Genomic DNA, 22,373 nt, shown 5'->3' with positions numbered 1-22,373 from the left:
GGTCAACAATCCCCCAGCTGTTCTCAGGCCTTCTGGGAGTGCAGCTTCTGCCTCGTTTCCCTTTCTCTTGAACGTTCTAAGAACTCTTTCCGTGCCTGTGTCTGCCCCCTGCCCCCCTGTAATTCATGGAACCGTGTGAGGCCACGGCGGGAATTCAGCCTCCGTCAGCACCGTGCCTGCACCGGCACACCAGTGTTTCCCGACGACGCTCACCAGCCACCGCAAAGCACCCAGCGAGGTGCAGCGGCAAACACGGCCAGCCCGCCCCTCCATCCCGGAACCAAGGGCTCCCACGCGAGAGGAGGGGACAGGTCCTCCGAGCTGTTGCCGAGTTCTTAGCTGAGAGTTTCAGGCACCGGCGGCGACTGTGTGCCACGTGCCCGTCAGGAGGCTGGTGTCCACCCACGCTCTGCCCGTCAGTTCTGGACTGCTGCAAAGGTGCTCAAGACCCTGTGTGTCCACAGAGCAGCAGCACCAGCGGTCAGTGGAACCCCACGGGGAGCGTGGGCGGCCGTCTCCTGTCACCCCCAGAGTGCACGGCACAGGGGAGGCCGCGGGTGCCCGCAAGCTCCCTCTGGGGGCGGGGTCTCAGCGCGCTAGTCCAGCATCCCTGCCAAGGCCACCGAGGCTCTTCGGTCGCCACGTCCAGGAGGGCCCCGGGCTCAAGGAGGAACGTCGGGTAGTGTGAGACGGCGAGAGCGACAGGGCATCTGCCCCATTACACTCTGAGCAAACTCAGGGAGCTTGGCCACATGAGGGAGACCCTGTCAGGCCTGCTCCAGCCGGGAAGGCAGGAAGGGAGGCTGAGGGCGTGGCAGAACTCCCCACCAGGGCAGGGCGACCTCCCGGAAGCTCCCGTCATGGGAGGGGCCAGCTCTGCACAGAGCAACTCAGGGTGCTCACGCCCACCGTGCATGCGGCTGGCTGCAGGGTGCTTGGGTGGTGCCGGACATCAGTGCTGGACACTCAGGCTTCTAAGTTCTCACCCGTTACACTCCCCGCAGACAGGCTGGCCCCGGTCTTTCCGGTCCCAGGCAGCGAATCCAGCGGAAGCAGCCGTGAACTTCAATGCCTCAAACCCAAATACTCTGCCTTGAGCGGGATGTTCAGAACCATGCAGAATGTGTGGTGGACAAGGAGATGGCTTCTTCCATTTCTGATGTCTGTCTTCCCCCTTTCATCCTTCCTGCTCTGCCTAACCTCTCACTCCGTCAGTGCTGTCTTCCCATCCAGCCCCGTGCCTCGCAGGTGCCTAGGATGGAAGGGGGTTCACGGAGCACCTGCCCCTGAGCCGGTTCTCCGAGGCCGCTCCGTCCCCACCTCTGCTTGGTCCTGTGCCGCTGACCCCACACCCAGCCTGCGCCTGCTGTTTCCTCCAACCTGGGGCAGGGTACGGCAGGGTCTCTGACACACCATGGGGTCCTGAACTCCCAGAGGAAACCCGTTCTCGCATGTCTTTGACTTTCCGCTGACGTCCAGGCCACCAGCTTCCAGGGGCTTATGACCACACTTTGAAGGCCTTGCGCTCTAAGTAACTCATCGGTCCCCTACATTTCCCACCTCCAGGGGATTTGTATTTTTAGAAGCCACATTCCATTTCTCCCTGAAATGGTCCTTGGCAGAGATGTTCCCCACCCCTGCTGCGAGTCAAGATGTCCACTCCTTTCTCCTGTGCTGCCCAGCCTTGTGCTAAGTGATTGAGAAGCAACAGGACAGACAGGGCTTACCTGCTGGCCAGGGGCTTGCGACTGACCTGCACACGAGAACAGATACCCAGGCACAACCGTGGTGACACCTGTCCAGTGCTGGCACAGGCTGCTCTGTCTAGGACACGCCTGCACTGACCCAGAGGACGGAGGCGCCCTGGGAGCCGAGGACAACGGTTGGTTTGGAGGTGTGAAGTGAAGTATGCAAAGGTGAACTGTGGCCGACTCACCCCAGCTGGGGACGCCTGGAGAGGAGGAGCCTGGAGGAGCCAGGCCCTCATCAGGGGTCTACAGGAGGGACAGGGGGCAAAGGGCACGACCTGGGCATCCACGCACATGGCGGGCGCAGGGCAGAGGGCAAAGTCACTCACTTCTGAAACACCTCACGCCTCTGGCATTCGGGAAAAAGCTGGCTTCATTCAGTGAGGAGTTCTGCATCCGGCCTGTCCCACGTGTCACAACTCCCGCTAAGGCAGAGGCACAGAGAGCCACCCAGAGCTCCAGCCCCAAGAGGTCCACAACAAGCCCGGCTTGTCCTCTGGGGTTTCTGGGTTTGGTTTCTGGGGCCAACCCGTAAGTTACCCAGGAAAGAATTCTCACAACCTCACAGTTGGACCTTGTTCCTGAACAAAACAGCAGCATTCCCCAGGTTAACACAACACCTCCCCCAAAGGCCTAGCTTGTAAAAGGACACTTGACTCTAAAAGAAAAACAAAACGGAGTCTCAGCTGCTCAACGGCCTGGCTGCGTGGGGCCTCTGAACGCCATGGAAGCAAGGAGACGAAAAGCAAGTGCAAGCAATGGGAAAGATGCACACTCCCAGGGTCAAGTCTGCTGGGCAGGTGCTTAGCGTTCAGTCCGCACCCCATCCCTGCTGCACAGCCCGGGAGCCCAGGACCACTGCGGCTGAACACCGTGGGCTCAGACCACGAGCGTTGCCCTGCCTCGGGCCCTTTCTACCAGACAACCCCACTTAACTCATTCAACAAGCAGCAGACGCAGAAGCTAGTGGCCCGGAGATGCCGGTGCCTCTGACGACTCTAGGCCACCCATCGTCACCCAGGGAGGTGGACCTGACAGCTCCGGGCACCCTTTCCTCTACACCCATCACAACGTTTACTCCTGGGCAAAAGAATTCCACCACTGGTCCACGGACCCAGTGAGAAACCCTCGATGAACCCATATCCATGGTTAAAGGAAGGGAGAGAGGGACCAAGACCACAACACAGCAGCGGCACACTCAGGGCGCAGTGGGGACTCTGTCTGCTGGACCCCAGTGTGCCGGGAACACAGCGGCCACGGGAAGAGCAGGGCTCAGCTGCAAGGTGCCCCTTGCACAGGAAGGCTGGGTCTGGCCTGCACCCAGAAGGGCTGTCAAATGCCTGGGCACCCACGCGTGGGACCTGGGTGGGGAGTTCACACCACACTGGCCTTCCCAGACCTCAGGCAGGCCGTGTGCTGTTTCTCTCTCTCCTGCTAAACACAAAAACCTTCCTTCACCTCCTCTGCTCCAGGGCCTCCTGGGGCTGCAGCAGCCATTCTTCAGGGAGATTGTGAGGCTCCAGACTCTGCCCCTGCTGCAAGACAGCGCCACAGCTGTGACAGTGTTGGTGTCGGTGTCGGTGCTGGACGCTTAGTTAACCTGGAGCCGGTCCTCCACAGCAGGCTCACAGAGCGTGCTACATGTCCATAAAGCAATCACCTTGTGCAATGAAATTAAAGAAGACTTCCTGACTTAACACAGAGACCACAGGCAGTCCCTAGGAATACAAGCACATGATGGGAGCCGGCGCTGTGGCACAGTGGGTTAACGTCCTGGCCTGAAGCGCCGGCATCCCATATGGGCACCGGTTCTAGTCCCGGCTGCTCCTCTTCTGATCCAGCTCTCTGCTGTGGCCTGGGAAAGCAGTGGAAGTTGGCCCAAGTCCTTTGGGCCCCTGCCCCTGCATGGGAGAACTGGAAGAAGCTCCAGCCATTGCGGCCAATTGGGGAATGAACCATTGGATGGAAGACCTCTCTCTCTGTCTTTCTCTCTCTCTCTCTCTGCCTCTCCTCTCTCTGTGTAACTCTGACTTTCAAATAACTAAATAAAAATCTTAAAAAAAAAAAAGCAAATGATGGACAGGAAGCTCAAAAGTTGCCTATTTTTCCATTTGCTGCAGCTGTTCTGCTTAGGTTCTGCAGGTTTCCATGTTGCTGTCTTCTCATTACTCTGTACTTAATGAGATGCCCCCAGACCCCTGGTTAAAACAGAGCCACAGGCGATGGCACAGCAGGTAAATGCTGGCATCCCATATGGACACCAGTTCATATCCTGGCTGCTCCGCTTCTGATCCAGCTCCCTGCTAATGACCTGGGAAAGCAGCGGAAGTTGGCCCACGTGCTTGGGTCCCTGCTCCTGACATGAAAGACCCAGAAGAAGCTCCTGGCTTGGGCCTGGCTCAGCCCTGGCCACTGTGACCATCTGGGGAGTGAACCGGCAGATGGAAGATCTCGCTTTGTCTGTTTTGAACTCTTTCAAATAAATAAATAAATCTTTTAAAACAAACAAACAACCAGTTTCATAAAATAAAGTCAACGGGGGTTAAAACTACACTGGATCCAGATGTTCTCTGACTGCCATGTGGGAACACAATGGAACTACACAGCCAGTCTTCACACTGTTTGTGATGACAACGAGGAGAACATTTGGAAGAGAAGACGGAGTCAAGACTAGTTTAGCGAGCAGATAAGCGACTAATTCCGGCCACAATTCAGCAAGGATCAACCTCAGCCTGTTTTTTGGAGCTGCTGGGATCTGCCCCTCTAGCAGGCCACCCCCCCTCCACGGCTCCTGGCCCTGAGAAAAGCACCAGTCCCCACCGGTAGGTGCAGCACACACCGGGTTTCAAAGGCTTCGTGCAAAACATCACAACATCTCATTGGCGACTGTTCCCATGGAGCAGTTGCGTTCAGGCGAGTGCATGGAGGCAACCGTCACCTGCAGCCCTGTCATTTCTTACGGAACCACACAGGGCTCCCCTGAAACAGCTGGCTCCATCCGGCACAAACATGTTCCAGAGATGCTGGCTGTCACTCATCCACAAGACGCTCATCCTCAAACAAGGCCTGTCAGAGCTGCCCGCGTCACAGGGCAGAAAGCCAGGCGGGGCTGTCGGGCCAGCCTCTGCTTAGACGGGTGCCACGCCTGACATCTTACACGTGTGTGCACGTGCGCGTAATCTGCATGCACACTGCAGGCCGAATGCAGGAACAGGTTTTAGGGGACACTCCGCCAATAACAAAAACAAGTTACCGAAATGAGGAAAACAAACTAACAAACATGAACCCTTAACAACCCGTTACTCCCACAGCCGTGAAGTCATTCAAAAGCCAGGGCGGAGATCACATCGGAGTCGTAATCATGCTTTCGAACGACGACGAGATGCAGCCTTCAGAATGACAGCACGCACTCCACTCCTCCTCGGGGCTGAAACCACGTCCCGTAAACCTTTGAACACGCGCTTCATTAAGCATTGCTTAGGCCTGAGCGCTAAGTGTGAGAAAGTGGTCACTACACCAGGTAATACCCAAGTGCCATCATCACACGGTGCAGTGGGAGGAGACGCAGACAGAAGTGCCCTGTGGCACCATGGGTTCTTATTTTTATTGCCACCAAGTGCAGCTGGAATGAGCAGAGATATTGCAAAAGAAGCGACAATTGTGCTGGTCCCAAGAACAACACTAAGCACAATCATCCATCCGCCCGCCCGCAGGGCTGCTGTAAAAGTCCTCCTCTCATTCCAGCCAGAGTTCAGGTCTAGGCTGACATCCTTCATGCTGAATGGACAAGGGCCACAGTGGCCATGGCGGCAGGGCCCAACTGGAGGCCTTGCCACTCACGCCCAGCCTGGGCGACACATGCCGGACACTCGGGGCCTCGCCGGAGTCACAGCCCAGTGGTTTCAGTGAAATCGCAGCCTGCAGAGGACGTGCCCTGCTGGCAGCCAGCCTGGCGGAGACACACCCTCGACTGCCACCCAAGATCCCACGAAGCAGGGTGTGGGGCTCCAGAAGGTACCAGGAGCGTCTGCCGCCTTGCACGGCAGCGTCAGTCTCTGGTCACCCCTCGGAGTGACAGCTCTGGCTAAGCCCTCCCTGGGAGGGTGCCCTCAGGAGCCACCGCAGGCAGGGGCACGGCTTGAGGTCACCCCTGGATCTGCGCGCACATGTCTGGGTCAGATCTGAGGGACACTGTGAGGTCAAGTCTCTTCTGGAAAAATCACGTAATTCCGTCACACACTCATGTCCTTTAGACAAGCCTCACTGCGTTTTCTTCAAACCCAAACAGCAGCGGAAGTACCAAGGGTGTCTCACGGTGAGGCATGGGCCGTCTCCCGCCGCGCTGCTCCAGGGACCTCACCAAATGCTAGGGCAGCAGCGTCCGCATTCATACAGAAAGGCCGGCTGCAGCCACACTCCCACTCTGAGATGCCGACGGCAGAGCCGCGTGGAAGCGACACCGTTGGACAATCTCCGTTCAGCCCTTCCTGCCCCCGCCTGCCCCAGCAGGTCAGTGTTCCCAGCTCCCCTCCACAGCACACGCGCGCGGCTCCATCCACAAGGCAGTTCCTTCTTTCAAATTTTATTGCTGCCGTCAGGACGTTAGAATTGTCCTAGGCAGTGGCATGGGGGGAAGGCAGCTCTCAAAAACAAAATAAATAAAAGGGCCCCGATTTGTAGCCTCTGTCAATTTCTGCAGTGTGAACACTTCCAGCCATGGTGGTCTTCAAGCCACCAGGAGTCTCACCCTGGACGCTGGCCTGGGAGGCTTCTCCGGATGTCCACCAGTCAGCCGATTCCAGCTGAAGCCCCAGGCCCTGGAGCACACCCTGAGTCCCACGGAGGCTCCAGGCACTTTGTGAAACGCGGCTCCTGCTGAGACCCCCGAGGAAAGCTGGGCTCTTCCGTGCAGCCACTGAGTAGCCCTGGCCAGAGAGGGCTGGGGCAGCCCGGCCGGAGCCAGCGCTTCCTCCGAATTCACCTGCTTCTTTGGAAACACTGCAGGGCGCTGGTCAGAGTGCGGCTCTGCTTAAACCTTTCTACTTTTGCATAAAGCAGGGGAGCTTTTTTTTCTGGGTTATATTTACACTTCCCAAATCACAAACTGTCCTAGGCCGCCAGGAGCACAGGTGCCAAAGCCACCGGCAACCACAGCTCAGCAGCTTTTTTTTTTTTTTCCATTTCTTTGTGAAACCCCTCACAGAAGGAAAGTTAACGAAATGTCAGTTGGTTGTTTAACATGCGCTAACTATTCTTTCAGCTCAGACGGAACAAGGCAGAAACAACACTGGGACCCAAACCCCGCAGCAGGAAGTGGTGCTCGTCCCCCCATCGTGACAGAGCCCCCGCAAACCAGAGAGGGCGCCGGATCCTGAGCTCAGGCTGTCAGCACGCAGCGAGGGCAAGGGTAACGCTGGCGTCTGCCGGCATTGAACTCGGTTACACTGAGCTGGAGACAAGACGTGGAAATCGGCAGAACTGCTGACACGTGCTGGGAGCTTTCTGTTGGAATTCCTTCCGAGTTCACGCGGGGTGCTGGAACGTGCCCACCTACAGCGAGCAATCTTGGCTCACCAGAGATCATGGATTTGCACACTCTTGTGAGTGCAGGTGCTGAGGGACGTGAAGGGCAAGTGGGGTGAATAGGTGGCCCTTCTAACCGGGTGCTCACCTGGGCAGGAAGTGGGGACACTCGGGGTGTCACGAAGACAGGGTGAGGTGGTACCGTGTGTGCCGTGGCAGCCAAATACCTTGCATTGCGAGGGCCAGTGTCACACAAGCAGAGCCCTGCTGCCCAGTTCTAGTGTCCACTGAGAGAACTCCAGCACTCACGGTGAGGAGCACCAGGGATGGCCCCGACCCTCCCCTCGGCTGTCCTTTCCATCATCCCATCCTCATCTCAGCATGGAGCAAGGCCTCTGCTCCCCGTGTCCACCCCACAGCCATGACGGGACCCTCCTGGTATGAAACAAGGCCTCTGCTCCCCGTGTCCACCCCACAGCCATGACGGGACCCTCCTGGTATGAAACAAGGTCTCCGTTCCACGTGTCCACCCCACAGCCACTACTGGGCCCTCCTCTCACGTGCTCGGAGACGAGCAGCTGCTGGGGCCACATGAAGCCAGAGCTTCCTCTGGGAGTGGGGTGTGTGGGGCTGGACGTCAGAAGGCAGCAGAGACAGAGGGCAGCGGGGATGCCTGTGTGGGGACCTGGACAGAGGTCCGAGTGACAGGGGCTGCGCAGGGACCAGAGGAAGCATTCCAGGTCCGGGACGTGGCCACGCGATGCCTTATGCCCAGCTCTTAGGAGACCCTCTTGGCCCTGACTCCTCTGGGGCTGTTAGAATATAGTCATTTCTCCCCATCGGTTCAGACGTATTTCAATATTCTCTGAAAGACCACCTCTGAGGGCCCCTCCCTCCCACACCCCTTCCCTTCCCTTCCCCCTTTGTCTGAGGCCCCTCCCCCGCTGCCTGCTCACTGGCACTCCTCCAGTCCACCTTCCACCTCACCCCTGCCAAGCTACTCTTGGGACAGCAGCAGGGACCCCCAGAGGCTCTGTCCCACGCACTGCACCGCCGCTCTCTCACCTCGGCTAACATCTCTCTGGTGCACTCATAGAGCTTTCTAGAAATTTAACCTGAAGCAAGCAATTCAGGGCCGTCTCCTCGTTTGCTTCCTCTTCTCACAACCGAAGGCTCTCTTCCCCTAGGGCCGCACGGGCCTCACAGTGACCTCCGCAGCCCTCTGAGCTGACGCCCTCCCTCAGCGGGCGCGGGCTCTGCTGCCTCCACTCCCGCAGTCCAGGTGCTTCCTTGGCGAGGACCGTACCGGCACCCCATGTCAGCCCAGCTCTGTATGTCCCACAGGACCCCACATCAGGTGAGTGGACACACTGCCAGGTAGGCCTCCACTTCTCCCTACTCCCCGTGCCAGCGCACACCCCTTCTCCGCTGTACCCACAGCCTGGCAGGCTCTCCACGTTTCCTGTTACGGGTGTGATTTGCTAACACAAATCTGACAGGGACCTTACGCAGCTCAAAGTGTTTGGCAGGAGGGTTGGTGCTGTGGCGCAATGGGTTAAAGCCCAGCCTGACGCATCGACATCCCATATGGGTGCTGGTTCGAGTCCCGGCTGCTTCTCTTCCATTCCAGCTCTCTGCTGTGGCCTGGGAAAGCAGTGGAAGATGGCCCAAGTCCTTGGGCCCCTGCACCCACGTGGGAGACCTGGAAGAAGCTCCTGGCTCCTGGCTTTGGATCAGCTCAGCTCCAGCCGTTGTGGTCATTTGGGAATAAACCAGTGGAATGGAAGACCTCTTTCTCTCTCTCTCTGGCTCTACCTCGCTCTGTAACTCTCTTTTAAATAAATAAAATAATTCTTTAAAAAAAAGTGTTTGGCAGGCTTTTCCATAGCAATGGTGGTTCCTACCCAGGGCAGTCCAGGGCCCAGCTGTGCCTCTCACCCCTGCCTACCCCATTCTTTCTTCACTCTCCTCCTCACCTCTTCCTACTCCAGGGGTGACTCCCTTCACTGCCCTGCTCAGAGCCCCCCCCCCCCCCCCCCCGTCAAGTTAGGAAAGAGCTGCCCTCGTCTGTCCTTGAAGAAGCCGCCTTGGATGCCCCGAGTCTGCTGTGCACTTGGTTGCATAGCCACGGGTCTCTAACCATCAGCTGCAAGTTCAAAGGCAGTGCAGCTGCCGGCCCTGCCCTCCCTGCGAGTTTTATGGCTCGGCTGTCTCAAGCCGTGTCAGGGCCGCGTGTCAGCACTCCTCCCTGGAGTCACCCACAGCTAGTGTCCTCCCGTCCCAGGGTCTCAGAACTCCACGTGCACCAAGGTGAAGACAGTGACCACATCACAGCAGTGCACACGCGTGATGTCTAGTGGTGCCCTACACCCACAGCCTGTCAGGGTCTTACAAACATTACACCTCACCGATGCCAGAATGGTGAGCAGCCGCCTGCATGGCCAACCAGCGAGGTCCCAACCACACAGGAAGCACGTTCTCAGCTGGTTATCTCCTCTGAATACTACACCCCTGCACACACCAGGCACATATGCACACACGCCAAACACCACACACCATACACATGCACCACACACCCTACACATACACACATGCCAAATACCACACACCATACACATGCACCACACACACACTACACATACATACACATACACACATGGCAAATACCACACACCATACACATGCACCACACACACTACACGTACACACACATATACACACATGCCAAATACCACACACCATACACATGTACCACACACACTACACATACATACACATACACACATGCCAAATACCACATACCATACACATGTACCACACACACATACTACAGTACATACACATATACAAACATGCCAAACACCACACACCATACACATGCACACACACTACACGTACATACATATACGCACATGCCAAACACCACACACCATACACATGCACCACACACATACTACATGCACACACATATGCACACATGCTAACTACCACACACCATACACATGCACCACACACATACTACATGTACATACACATATGCACACATGCCAAACACCACATACCGTACACATGCACCACACACACTACACATACATACACATATACACATGCCAAATACCACACACACCATACACATGCACCACATACTACACGTACATACACATATACACACGCCAAATACCACACACACATACTACACATACATATAAGTATACACACATGCCAAATACCACACAGACCATACACATGCACCACACAATACTACACATACATAAACATATGTACACATGCCAAATACCACACACCATACACATACACCACACAAATACACACACCATGCACATACACCAGGCATACATCTACACACCAAATACAACACACATACACCTGCCAGGCACATACACCAGATGCATATACACACATATACACCACACACATACAGTACACCCACACGCCATGCACACAAACACCACGCAGGAAGTGTGAACATGCACACACACACACACCAGTTTTGTTTCTCTGTATGGCCTCACCTGTCTCTACCAGGACCCAGCACAGGTGGTATCTGGGTGTGACGCGGTCTCCTGTTTTAAATCTTGCTGCCAAAACTGATGCAATTTCTGTGACGACATGACTTCCCAGCATCTTCAGCAACACGCTGGGGGTAACGGAAAACGCACCCAAAAGGCAACTCGGAAGGATCACACGAGATCTGCTCTGAAGAGGGAAGCCTGAAGGACAGCCCATGAGGGTGGGGATGACGTCTGTGGTAAGGTAACTGGTACACCTGTTGGAGCCGCTGGCCCCGGCGAAGCTTGGCCTGCCGACCTGGGGCGGTGACCTCACAGCACGGACGCTGGCTGACGGCCCGGCAGGGCCAGCGCAGTAACACGGCCAGGACACGAGACGGAGCAGCAGGAAATGCCCCTCCCAGCTCAGGGGCCCAGAGGCCTGGCGCACGTTCACAGGTGACAGCGACCTCCTTGGCTCTGACCATACTCGGGCCCACGCCCGCGTGTCTGGAGAGTCCAGGCCGCTCCCGCTCTTGCTGTTCCAGCGGCAGGCTCCCAAGCCAGGGAGAACTGTACAGTCATTCGCCCACCGCTCCACAAGGTCTGGGTGTGGCTTCAAAGGACACCCTGTGAGCGCACCTGATCGCCCTAACACACACGTGACTGCCTTCACACGTGACCCCTAACACATGTGACCGCACTCACACGTGACCCCTAACACATGTGACTGCTCTCACATGTGACCCCTGGCACACACGTGACTGCTCTCACACGTGACCTCTAACACATGTGACTGCCCTCACACGTGACCCCCTGATGCACACGTGACTGCCCTCACACACGGCCCCTGACGCACACGTGACTGCCCTCACACGTGACCCCTGACACACGTGTGACTGCCCTAACACACACGTGACTCTGGTGACGGCACCCTTTGCCGCCCTGAGCCTCAGGCTCAGGAAAAGAATTCTGGCGTCAGGCGAATGAGCCCGAGAAAAGCTGATTTCTGCTCCTCTCTGGACATTCTCTGCCACAGTCCCCGTGCCAGCCTAGTGCCCTGGACGCCTGCGGGCCTCCGTCCTGAAGCTGAGCCATCACCCCCACCCCGGCCCCCGCACACTGGGAGCGCCGCCCAAGGAGCACCCTCCGGTGCAGGGGTGCGCGGGGCCCATGCCCACACGCACACCCTGGTCTCAGCCCGCCTCACCAGGCCAGCGCCCCGCCCCACCCAGGCCTGGTCCTCCTCAGGCCCTGCACCGAAAACCCTGGCTCTGCCCCTTCTGCATGGCCCCACGCCCCGCCCCGCCCCACGCACGCAGCTCCATGCCCTGCCCCGCCCCACCCCTCCCATGTGCGCCACTCCACGCTCCGACTCCCAGTCTCCCCTGTGGGGTGGCCGTGTTCATTCCAGGGAGAAAACCACACTAGAACGCTCTGGTCCGTGCGTCCGTTCAATGCCTAGATGAGAGGGTTTCTGAAGACCCCCGGTCAGCTTTGATCCACTTTCCTACCCCCCACCCCCTGCAGGTGTGCGACCACTGACGTCCTGCAGCGGGGACCTCCAGGTGGCTGCCGGGGGCACCCCAGCTCTCGGCGGCGTCACACGACCAAGTCAGGGAGCCGAGGGCCCTCTGCTGTCCCCGGTCACGTGCGTCTGCTGCACTCCCACACGAGTCCTCCGCAACAAGCGGACTGAAAGAGGACGCCAGCCCTCCTGGCCGCCGCGCGCCCTCCCTCCACGCGTGGCGGGAACACGGTGCTCCTCTGTTCTGGGAATGACGTCAGCCCATGAAACCCCCACCCCAGCCAGGGGGCTTTCCACCGTTTCCCACCCATCCGCTTCTGAGCACGGTCTGGTCCGGGCTCCGGCTGGTCCACGCCTGAACGAGGCCCTGGCCCTGCCGGCTCCGCGCGGGGTCTAGACAGGTGCCACAGCACCCACCCCACCCTCTCCCTCCACCTGCTCCTGCACCCCTCCCTTTTCCTGGCTCTATCTTCGATTTGTGTATTCTAGGCTGGGTTTTAGGTTTCCGTGTATTTATTTATTTGACAGGCAGAGTGACAGAGTCGGGGTTGGGGAAGAGTTATCTTCCATCCATGGGTTCACTCCCCAAACGCCCACCACAGCAAAGACCCGGCCAGGCGAGCGCCAGCCACTCCACCCAGGTCTCCCAGTGGGTGGCAGTTACCCAGGCACTGGGCCATCACCTGCTGCCTCCCAGGCACAGGAGCGGGAAGGTGCACCAGATGCAGGGCGGGATTCCATCCCAGGCACTGGGAAGTGAACACTCTCAGGCGGTGGCTTAACCTGCTGCAGCGGGCGGCCTGCCTCCAGGATCAACTCCTAATTAAGGAAATCCTCTTCCAGCCCCGTGCCGCCAGGTGATCTATTTTCCATTCTCTCTCTCTCCTCTCTCCCCACTCCCCTCTCTCTCTCCCTCTTTATCTCCTCCCTCTCTTTCTCTTCCCCCTTCTCTCCCCTCTCCCCCTCCCCCTCCCCCCTCTCTCTTTTCTCCTCTCGCTCTCTCCCCCCTCTCTTTTTCTCCCCCCTCCTCTTTCTCTCTGTCCCCCCTCTTTCTCTCCCTCCCTCCCCTCTCTCCCCCCCTTCTCCCTCCCAGCTGAAGCCTCAGCAGGTCCCTCTCCCCTGCTCAGGGACCCCCCCACGGATCTCCTGTACAAGCCGCGCCCCTCTCCTGCCCTTGGCCGCTGGGTTGTCCCTGCTGAGGTCTGTGCTAGCCCCCCTGGCCCTGGGAGCCGCTCCGGGACCGGTGTTTGCTCAGAAGCACAAGTAAGGGGAGAAGGGGCCTGCGCCACACCCACTCCGCCCCGCGCTGCGGCCTACATTTCAACAACCCCACTTCCTCTTCCTGCCTGCCTCTGGCTCGGGAGGCTTCCCCTCCTTTCCTGCACTCTGCGCTGCTTTGCTCTGTCCTGACCTGGAGCACGGCCTCCAGTGGACGCCCTCTAACCTAGGAGCGACCCTGCCTGTCCCCGCCGGCCCCCAGCATCCCCAGAAACTGGCCCCTGCCAAGTCCCTGACGCCGAGTGGTGTGGTGCTTGCTCAGAACCCACACACGCTGTGCCCGTGCCTGAACAGCCGCTGGATCGCTTCCACCACCCAGTAGGATGCAGCTGCTGTGTTCCCGGGGACAAGGACGAGGTCTGTCCACGTGCAGGTCAGTTTCCTATCAGACTTCAGATCCAGCGCTGGCTAAATCTTGGACATGGAACCCACGGCACAGAGATCTGACTATGCGCTGCTCCCATGTGTCACACTGTCACAGTGCTGCCTGACTGTGCGCTCCCCCCATGCTCCCCCAACGCTCCAGTATTCAACCGGCTCAGACCGCCTCAGTAAGCCACCTGTGACCACACGCCAGTGCCACCTGATTTCCTTCCAGGGCACAGGGCACAGGCCCGGCACGGCTGCTGTGAGCTTCTTCCCTGCGTCTCCGCCTACAGCTGGCTCCTCGGGCCCCGGCCCACACTTCCTCCCCTGTGACGGCTCGCTTGGTCACCGGCGTCTGTGCACTCTGCTCTCCTGGGCGAGGGGCTGCTCCCTGCTGCCAGGGCCCCCGCGAGCCCCCATGCACCCAGCAGCATCCCAGGGCCCCTCACATGGCTCTTCCTGCCCACCCTCAGGGTGATGTCAGTGCCACAGACAGACCTAGTTCTGAGGGCTTCCCAGGGCTTTCCAACTTCACGATTCTGAAATGTGAGTTTTCCAAACTCCGATAGGAAGAATGCGCTACAGGCATGTCACGAGGCAGCAGGGACCCCAGGGATGCCCGCCCCAGCCCAGGGAGACCAGCACAGGTCAAAGGTCACAGGGAAGCAGCGCATGGGCATTCCAGGAGCACCAGCCGTAATGCCTTGGTTTCCCATGCCCAGGGACCACGTGTTGCTCTCACTCTCCAGGAACCAGCGGATTCTCAGCTCTCTGCAGTGGCTGCCGGGACTTCAGTGGCAGCCACCTCCATCACCCCAGTGTGCCCGAGCCTATCTGGGCTCCCTCTGCACTTGCATGGTTGATGGATTGCTTCTCTGGGCCCCGAGTCCCTGAGCCCCTACTGAGTTGAGTCTGTGTGTACCTGTTAGGTACACCTGTTACCTGGGGGGGGGTGAGCAAAGCTCATCACACTGGGTGCTGTGAGGACCAAGTATGGGGGCAACGTGGGGCACCCCCTCAGCTGCTGTCCACAGGCCACTTTGCACACTTTTTCTCTCGTGTATACACTGTCTCAGGCTTAACGTGCTGACTTAACTGACTTTCTAATTTGTGCGGACATGCCTGGAAAGGACTCCTCACAGTGGAGGGAAGACCTGTCACCTGCCCTGTGGAAGATGGTCGTCTGTGTCCCTGAAGCGATGCTGGCCACCTCTGTGCGAACCAGAGCGACGCCCCTGAAGGGCGATTCACTCCTCCCACACACGGAAGCGTTCGCTAACGGGCAAAAGGGCCTGTGCGTAAGCCCGCTTTCCTGACTCACCTGCGCTCACAGCTTCAGCCACGTCTACATTTGTGCAACTAACTGCACAGCTATTTTGTTGTTTTAAAAACGAACCACTGGATCCCCATCAACCTGGTTTCCGAGACGCGTGACACCTCAGGAACTGCTCCAGGACGCCCTGTGGGCGGATGGCCAAGGAGGCGTTCCTGAGCCCAGGAGCCACGCACACGCGCCCTCGGGCCAGGCCACGGGGAGCCACCTGCCCTGACCTCCTGTACTCCTCTCACCTACACATCCTTCCTGACCTCTGTGCATGGCTCTCTGCCGCAGTCTTCTCTTGATTTAAATAAAGGAGCTCGATAGCCCAAGGACCACCGGCTTGCAGCTCACGGGCACGTGGCACGGCACAGGGAAACTAGTGCCTGGGACAGAGACCGAGTTCGATTCTGACTCTGCAGCCCCACGGCTGATTCTCTGAGCTTCCCTGGGCCTCCGCGTTCTTACAAGAAAGTGGGCAGGTGAAGTTTTCTGACCGCACACTGTGGCCTGGCAAGTGAACTACTGGAGAGACTGCAGTGGCTCAGCACCCACCTCTTCATGGAGGAGTTGTGCACATGCTCACCAACTTAGATGGCCCAGATTGTTTTAACACTTACAACCCCATTCACCAGTCTACGACCAGAGATCAGAGGGGTGCCATCCACGGCCCCGCTGCAGCTCCTGTGGCCCAGGGCTCTGAACACAAGCAGCCCCACTGCGCAACACAAGGGGCACATGCATTTCAGCGTTGACACTCCCGCAGGGGCGCTGAGCACAGAGGGGGCCCCAGGGGGAGGCGTGCCCCGCGGCAGGCTCTCCCTGCTCCGCCACAGCCCTGGGCGTGTGGGCGGCCCTCCGGCTTCACACACGCTGCCCCCTGCACTGCGTGTCCCAGGGCACAGTGCTGGATGAAATGACTCCTGTCAGCCAGCCACTTGCTGGGATGGGCACAAAGAGATGACGTTTCCCCAGGAACAGGGTGTGGGCAGCCTGCGGGAGGGCGCCCGCGTGGCCTGACTCACCCACGCCTCGCTCGCTCTTGGCGCTCTGCTGGCCTCCGGATGTGGTGGACAGGTCTTCAGGGACGGGCATGGGCTCATCGCCGTCCTCCGGAGCGTCGCTCCCTGGGGGGCTCTCCTTCCCTGAGGACATAAGGAGGCAGCTGAGTGTGGGGCTCACCTGGGGTTCAGCGTGGCTCCTTGAGGGGGCAGCAAAAACGACGGTGACTCTGCTGAGGTCTTGCCTCCGCTGGCACTCTCACCCACTTCTGCTCCTACACAAGAACGTGGGCCCTGTCCCTACCCCCCTCAGAGCAATCCTGAGGGAACACAGACGTGCAGAGCGAACCACCACCATCGCCCGGGATCTCCTGGAATTGTGGAGGACGGGCGGGACGGGCGTTTGGGGCAGTGGCTGGGATGCTGACGTCTCCCGCTGAGGGGCCGGGATGGAGCCCAGCCCTGCCTCACCTCCAGCCTCCTGCTGATGCATACCCAGGAGACAGCAGGTGATGACGGCTGAAGAGCTTGAGTCCCTGACACCCGCGTGGGAGACTGGACTGGGTTCCCAGCTCCTGGCTCAGCAAGGCTCAGCCCCTGCTGTTTTGGGCCTTTGGGGAGTAAATGCAGAGGAGATCTCTATCTATGTCTCTCATAGAGACAAACTAAGAAGTAAATGAAATTATGGTGTCTGGTTGTGTACACATACATTACAGATAACAATCTTAAAATATTGAAGGAAATGGAAGTGCTAACTCATCACACACTGAATACATGTATCAAGTTATCACACTGTATTCTGTATAAATTGTATGATTTAGTAATAAAAAAGAAAACTAGGGTGATTCTTCAAAATGCATTAGTTTTTTAAGATTTACTCATTTATTTGAAAGGCAGAGTTTACAGAGAAGTGGGGGTGGGGACAGAGAGTAAGAGATCCTCCCTCTGCTGGTTCATTCCCCAAATGGTCACAATGGCTGGAGCTGAGTTGGTGTGAGGCCAGGAACCAGGAGCCAGAAGCTTCTTCCGGGTCCCCCACATGGGTGCTGGGGCCCAAGGATCCGCTTAGGGCCTAAGCATCCTCAGCTGCTTTCCCAGGCACGTTAGCAGGGAGCTGCATCAGAAGTGGAGCAGCTGGGACTTGAACCGGTGCCCATATAGGAGGCTGATGTGGCAGGCGGCAACTGTGCCTGCTACACCACAGCACCGGCACCAAAATGCACTAGTTTTAGACGTGCTCATGAACACATTTCCATGCCTGTGGCTTGTCCACAATTCTATGTCATGAGTACCCTACGATTATTTATATCCTTTCCCTATTTTTGGACCTATGTTTCAGTTTTCATTAGTAAACATCACCATGATGAACACCCTAGCAGGCACGCTGTGCACATCTCCCGCGTGCTCGCCACTGAACAAATCTCCAGATGATTTCATTTCCAAGTTCTTTGCCTTCGCCAAGGCTCCCCTGGGGCTGATCCCATCCACCCACCCCTGTCGAAGGCCTGGGCGCCTTGAGTGGAGCTACACACGTTTAGTCTGTTCACTTCCTTCTCAAAGCCAGCGTTGCTTTGCCAGCTGCCTCATTTGACTAAACTTGGTGGGGAGCAGGGAGGGAAGGGGCCCTGTGCCCATCGGGAAAATGGCTGCCCCCAAACAGGCCAGGGAAGTGTGCTGAACGACGCCTTCCCTTCGCAACCGCGAAGCAAAACCCACGGAAGTAGGAAAGTCGCCTCTCGCTCACAAAGTAGGACGTACCCAACGACACAGGGGTTTCCAGGGTGGCACCCTTCTTTTTCAAGATTTTATTTATTTATTTGAAAGGCAGAGTGACAAAGTCAGACAGAACTCTTCTGTTTGCTGGTTCACTCCCCAAATGACCACAACAGCCAGGTTTGGACCAGGCCAAAGCCAGTTGCCAGGAACTCCATCGAGGTCTCCCACGTGGGTGGCAGGGGCTCAAGTGCGCAGGCCGCCTTCCTCTGAGTTCCCCAGGTGCATGAGCAGGGAGCTGGATTGGAAGTGGAGCAGCCGGGACTCAGGCCAGCACTCCAGTGTGGGATGCTGGTGTGCTGGCCACGCGCTGGTCCCATCGTCACCTTTCACCAGGGATGGGACTGAGTTTGGCGGAGCCCCTAGTGATGGGTAATCTCCCCATCTGGTGCACCCAAGAGTGGGGAGCTGGACTGGTAGGAAACGCCCCCTTTCTCTGTGGAAGCTGCGACTCCTGTAGCTCCCACCCTCCCTGGGCTACGTGAGCCGGCGCTGCGGGATGCAAGCCACTGCGAGACCCAGCTGGTGAGGACCTCAGAGGATGCCGGGAGCCCACTGGAGCTGCCTGCAGGGCCCAGGCCCTCTGGAGACCCTCGAGGAAGGCTTATGTCGCTGCTCAGCCTGCAGCTTGGCTCCACGGGCCACGTCAGCTCTACAGGGACAAACCCAGGCTTCTGAGGGGTGTGCAGGTGACAGATCTAAGGAAAATGACCCGGAAAACATGGCTGGGTGTGGTGTCCAATTTCCACAGTGGGTTGACAGCCCCTCCCCCAAGATCCAGGCCAACACTTCAGAGGACTGGCTAGACCTGTGAAATCATCCCCAGTAAGCGCAGCCACTTTTACGGGAATGTTGAAAATAGAACTGCAGAGGCACGGGCTATGCTGGGAGAGCAGCGGCATGTTGTCTAGGGAACAGACATCACCGTTTAACATCCCGCCGAGCCTCATGACCGCGGCTGGCATGTTTTCAGAAACAGCATTATTGGGCATATCTGGGCAGCCAACGCAGATGAATAGTTAAAGATGGGCAGAGCTTAAGAACTTCCCGAGGAAAACAAAGGGCCCGAGAGAACGTGATGGCAGGCGCTCTGCACTGTGAAAGCCCTGGACCTGTGCATCCAGCCGGGGCTGCTCTCACTTCTCCAAAGCGGATGATCTCACGCTTTCCCTTCCTTCAGAGATGGGGCAGCCGGGAGTCTGGCACGGTGGTTAAGATACCGCTTGGGACATGCGTGTCCCGTGCTGCAGGGCCTGGATCCAAATCCAGGTTTCACCCATGCACACCCTGGGAGGCTGCAGGCAACAGCTCAAGTACTTGGGTCCCTGCTACCCACACGGGAGACCAGGACTGAGCTCTTTGGCTCCAAGCTTGGTCTGGCCCAGCCCTGGCTGTTGGAGGCCTTTGGAAAGTAAACCAACAGATGGACGGTTTCTCTGTCTGCCTCTGTCTCTGCCTTTCAAACAAATAAATAAAAATTGAAAAAAAAAAAAAAAAAAGAGGAAATGAGGAGAAACTCTGAGTGGAAGCAGGTCTCTGAAGTGTTTGCCGACCTGTGTTTGTGTAAGGGGACAGCCCAGGACAGAGGTCCTCAGACTTTCAGGATGCCAGAGAAATCTGTTTTTATTTTTCATTCTGGTAAGAGTAACAAGATAAGCTGTCACAGAGAAAACCACATGAAACAGATCTCCTTCGTCCAGCGGGCCACTGCAGTGCGGGGAGGCTGGACGGTGAGGCCCCCAGGCCATCCGCCCTCTCCAGGAGCCTCGGAGGCACCTCCATGGGGATGACCATAGGGCCCTCCAGGGATTCAGGTGTACCTGGCCCATGGGGTGTGCGCCTGTGTCTGGGATCAACCAGCTGTCCCTTCCACGGGTGAGGGGAGCATGAGAAACCCAGCTGTCTTGACTTGTTTTCCTATCTTGGCCACCCCCGTGCTCACCTGGGAGTGCTCCGTGCAGGTGCACAGGTGTGCTCATCTCCCTTCTCTGCACAGAGTCCCTGCTGCTCAGTCAGCCCACAGCACCTAGAATCCCGATCCCTACTGTTTCCATAGTCCCCCCACCCCCCGATGAGATGCAAGGTCAGTGGCATGCAGCTCTTGCGGGTTGCATGGGCTTATGATGGTGCCCAGCCCCTGTGGACACCGTGCACACTGGAGCAAGAGGGGTTGTGGGGACTGGGACAGCTGACGAAGGAACACTGCCCTTTGTGCTCAGTTCATGCCAAAATGCAGCAACAGTTCTGGACTGCTTGTTATGAAAAATGCACCTGATCTATCAGGGAACAAGGTCAACCACAAATTCCTGAGGTGTTCATGATGACAGACAAGCGTCATGGGACCCACGTGCAACCTGGGGTCCCGCACTGAACTAAACGCCAGCCTTCCTCTGTCCCCAGCCTCGCTCTCTGCACTTCTACCTCTGTCTCTAAGGGGTGGGAAAGGGAATAATGGAAACAGTGGGGCTCAGCATTCTCAAATACCATGGGTCAGGTGGATCAATAAGGACGCTGCATGCAGAGGGGACTCCATGGGGAGAAGGAGACTAAAACATCGGTCTCGGTGTATCTGGATGAATTCCTAGCAGGCAGAACCAGAGCAGCAGAGTCAGGTCTACTCAGAGGACGCCAAGCGCTTGGCTCAATCCACCCCGCCTGCCCTTAATTCAGCAACGGCTTCGAAGCCGGCGTCTGATTTGCCTAAAAGCCTAAAGTGTGAGTGGATGCTCAGACCTCATTCACGGGCAAGCGGCTGTCCCGATCTCTCAGCCGTTCCCTGCTGGAGCTCACAGGTGGAAAACCTCCCATCAATTATTTTCACAGTTGAGGTTTCAACATGTTAGTCCATCTAATCACTGAAAATGCAAAATGGAAAAAAAGACGAAAAAATAACGTAGTAAACAGAGCCGAAGCACCCCAATAGTAACACACTGTGGGTGGATCTGTTGATGTGGGACGCGGCTCTGGGGTGACCAAGTGGAAAACTGGTCGCTGCAGGACTGCACACGTGAGAGGAGACCACACCACAAGACCAAGGTCCGGCCCGCAGGGCTGGGGTGAAGACAAAGCAAGCATGAGGCGTGTGGATTCTCACACAGAGCAAGCGTGTGGTGTCACTCGGTGCGCTGCACCATGCCAGAAAGCACGGCGTTCCCACATCTTCCCCAGGGCCGCGGACAATGCACGTGAACACCAGAGACAGAGACAGCAGGACAACAAGTGTTTAGAGGGAATCATTTGGAAGACATACTAAAATTTCACTTTGAAAAACGGAAGAAGCTTCTGGCTACATTACAAATATATCAATTCATGTTCGGTTTACTAATTGCCTACGTTTCCAAATGATGCATTGCCCACCAGGAGATTTTTGGGCAACTTAGATGAGAACCTGCATAATTACTTATCCACTGCAAGCAGACAGCAGACTGTCCCTCACCAGGACAGTGCTGCGCTTCCTCTGCTCCCAAGCACCCGGGTTTTTTATTTTACACGGTGCTACATGAGCACCCAAAGGGACGCACTTCCCGAGGAAAATGAAAGCTCACGATAGGGCCCTTCACTTCATGGAACAGTGGGGATCCAGGCCTCAATGGGACTCAGCCCCCAGAGGACTTCCGGTGAGTCAGCCGCTTAGCTCCCTGCATACGGAGGCGGGAAGTGCACCTTCTGCAGGGGCCCGTAAGCGGGAAGGAAGGAAATGTTGGGGGGCACCCATCGCTGGGCTCACTGGGACTTGCTAGGGCATCCCCTCCACTGCACCTCCTCTCCCCAAGCAGCCACGCCAGGCCACAGCCCCCAGACACAGCATGAACACAGCATCCGCCAGACAGGGGCGGTGTTCAGCCAGGGCCTCTGCTGCTGCAGACGACGCCACCGCAGGAAGCGCTTGTCCTGGGCCCCACAGGCATGGGCAGGGATGGGTGCCCGTCTCCCACAGGCTGGCTCCAAACCACGACGGACTGCACCTGTCTATCAAGCATTTTGGGAGAACTTGACAACAGAACGGCAGAGATAGAAACAACTCTACCCAGAGGATCTGTGGGATGTTCCCCCGAGGCACGCAGTGCTCGTACTCCCCTGCATGTCTACCCATAACATTTTCCCAACTCCTGCGGATTCGAGCCAGTAAGCACTTATTAAGCACCGACTGTATGCAAGACACGGTACACTAGGCACAGTCCACAAGTGGGACTCGTCCCTGAGGAATGAAGAACCCAGCGGTTTGGAGAAAGGCAGAGAGTGAGCATGTCTGTTTCTCAAGCGTTTCACATCTGTGAGGTTGAGCCCTGTGGAAGTGCTAACATTCGGCATTTTATGAGAAAAGAGGAT

At 57.4% G+C, this 22,373-nt stretch overlaps 1 protein-coding gene across 11 annotated transcripts in view; it reads right to left on the bottom strand.

Annotated features, from left to right (window-relative positions):
• Positions 1 to 22,373, bottom strand: part of IKZF1 (IKAROS family zinc finger 1) — a 93,369-nt gene that overhangs the window by 55,664 nt on the left and 15,332 nt on the right. For all 11 annotated transcript variants that reach the window (XM_070059465.1, XM_070059466.1, XM_070059463.1 and 8 more), the window contains exon 3: positions 16,296 to 16,415. In XM_070059465.1, the coding sequence (XP_069915566.1) occupies positions 16,296 to 16,415 (120 nt within the window). The remainder of the gene's footprint in view (positions 1 to 16,295; positions 16,416 to 22,373) is intronic.

The sequence above is a fragment of the Oryctolagus cuniculus genome, chromosome 16, assembly GCF_964237555.1.
Source record: "Oryctolagus cuniculus chromosome 16, mOryCun1.1, whole genome shotgun sequence".
NCBI lineage: Eukaryota > Metazoa > Chordata > Mammalia > Lagomorpha > Leporidae > Oryctolagus > Oryctolagus cuniculus.
This window is presented reverse-complemented; position numbering and strand designations above follow the sequence as displayed.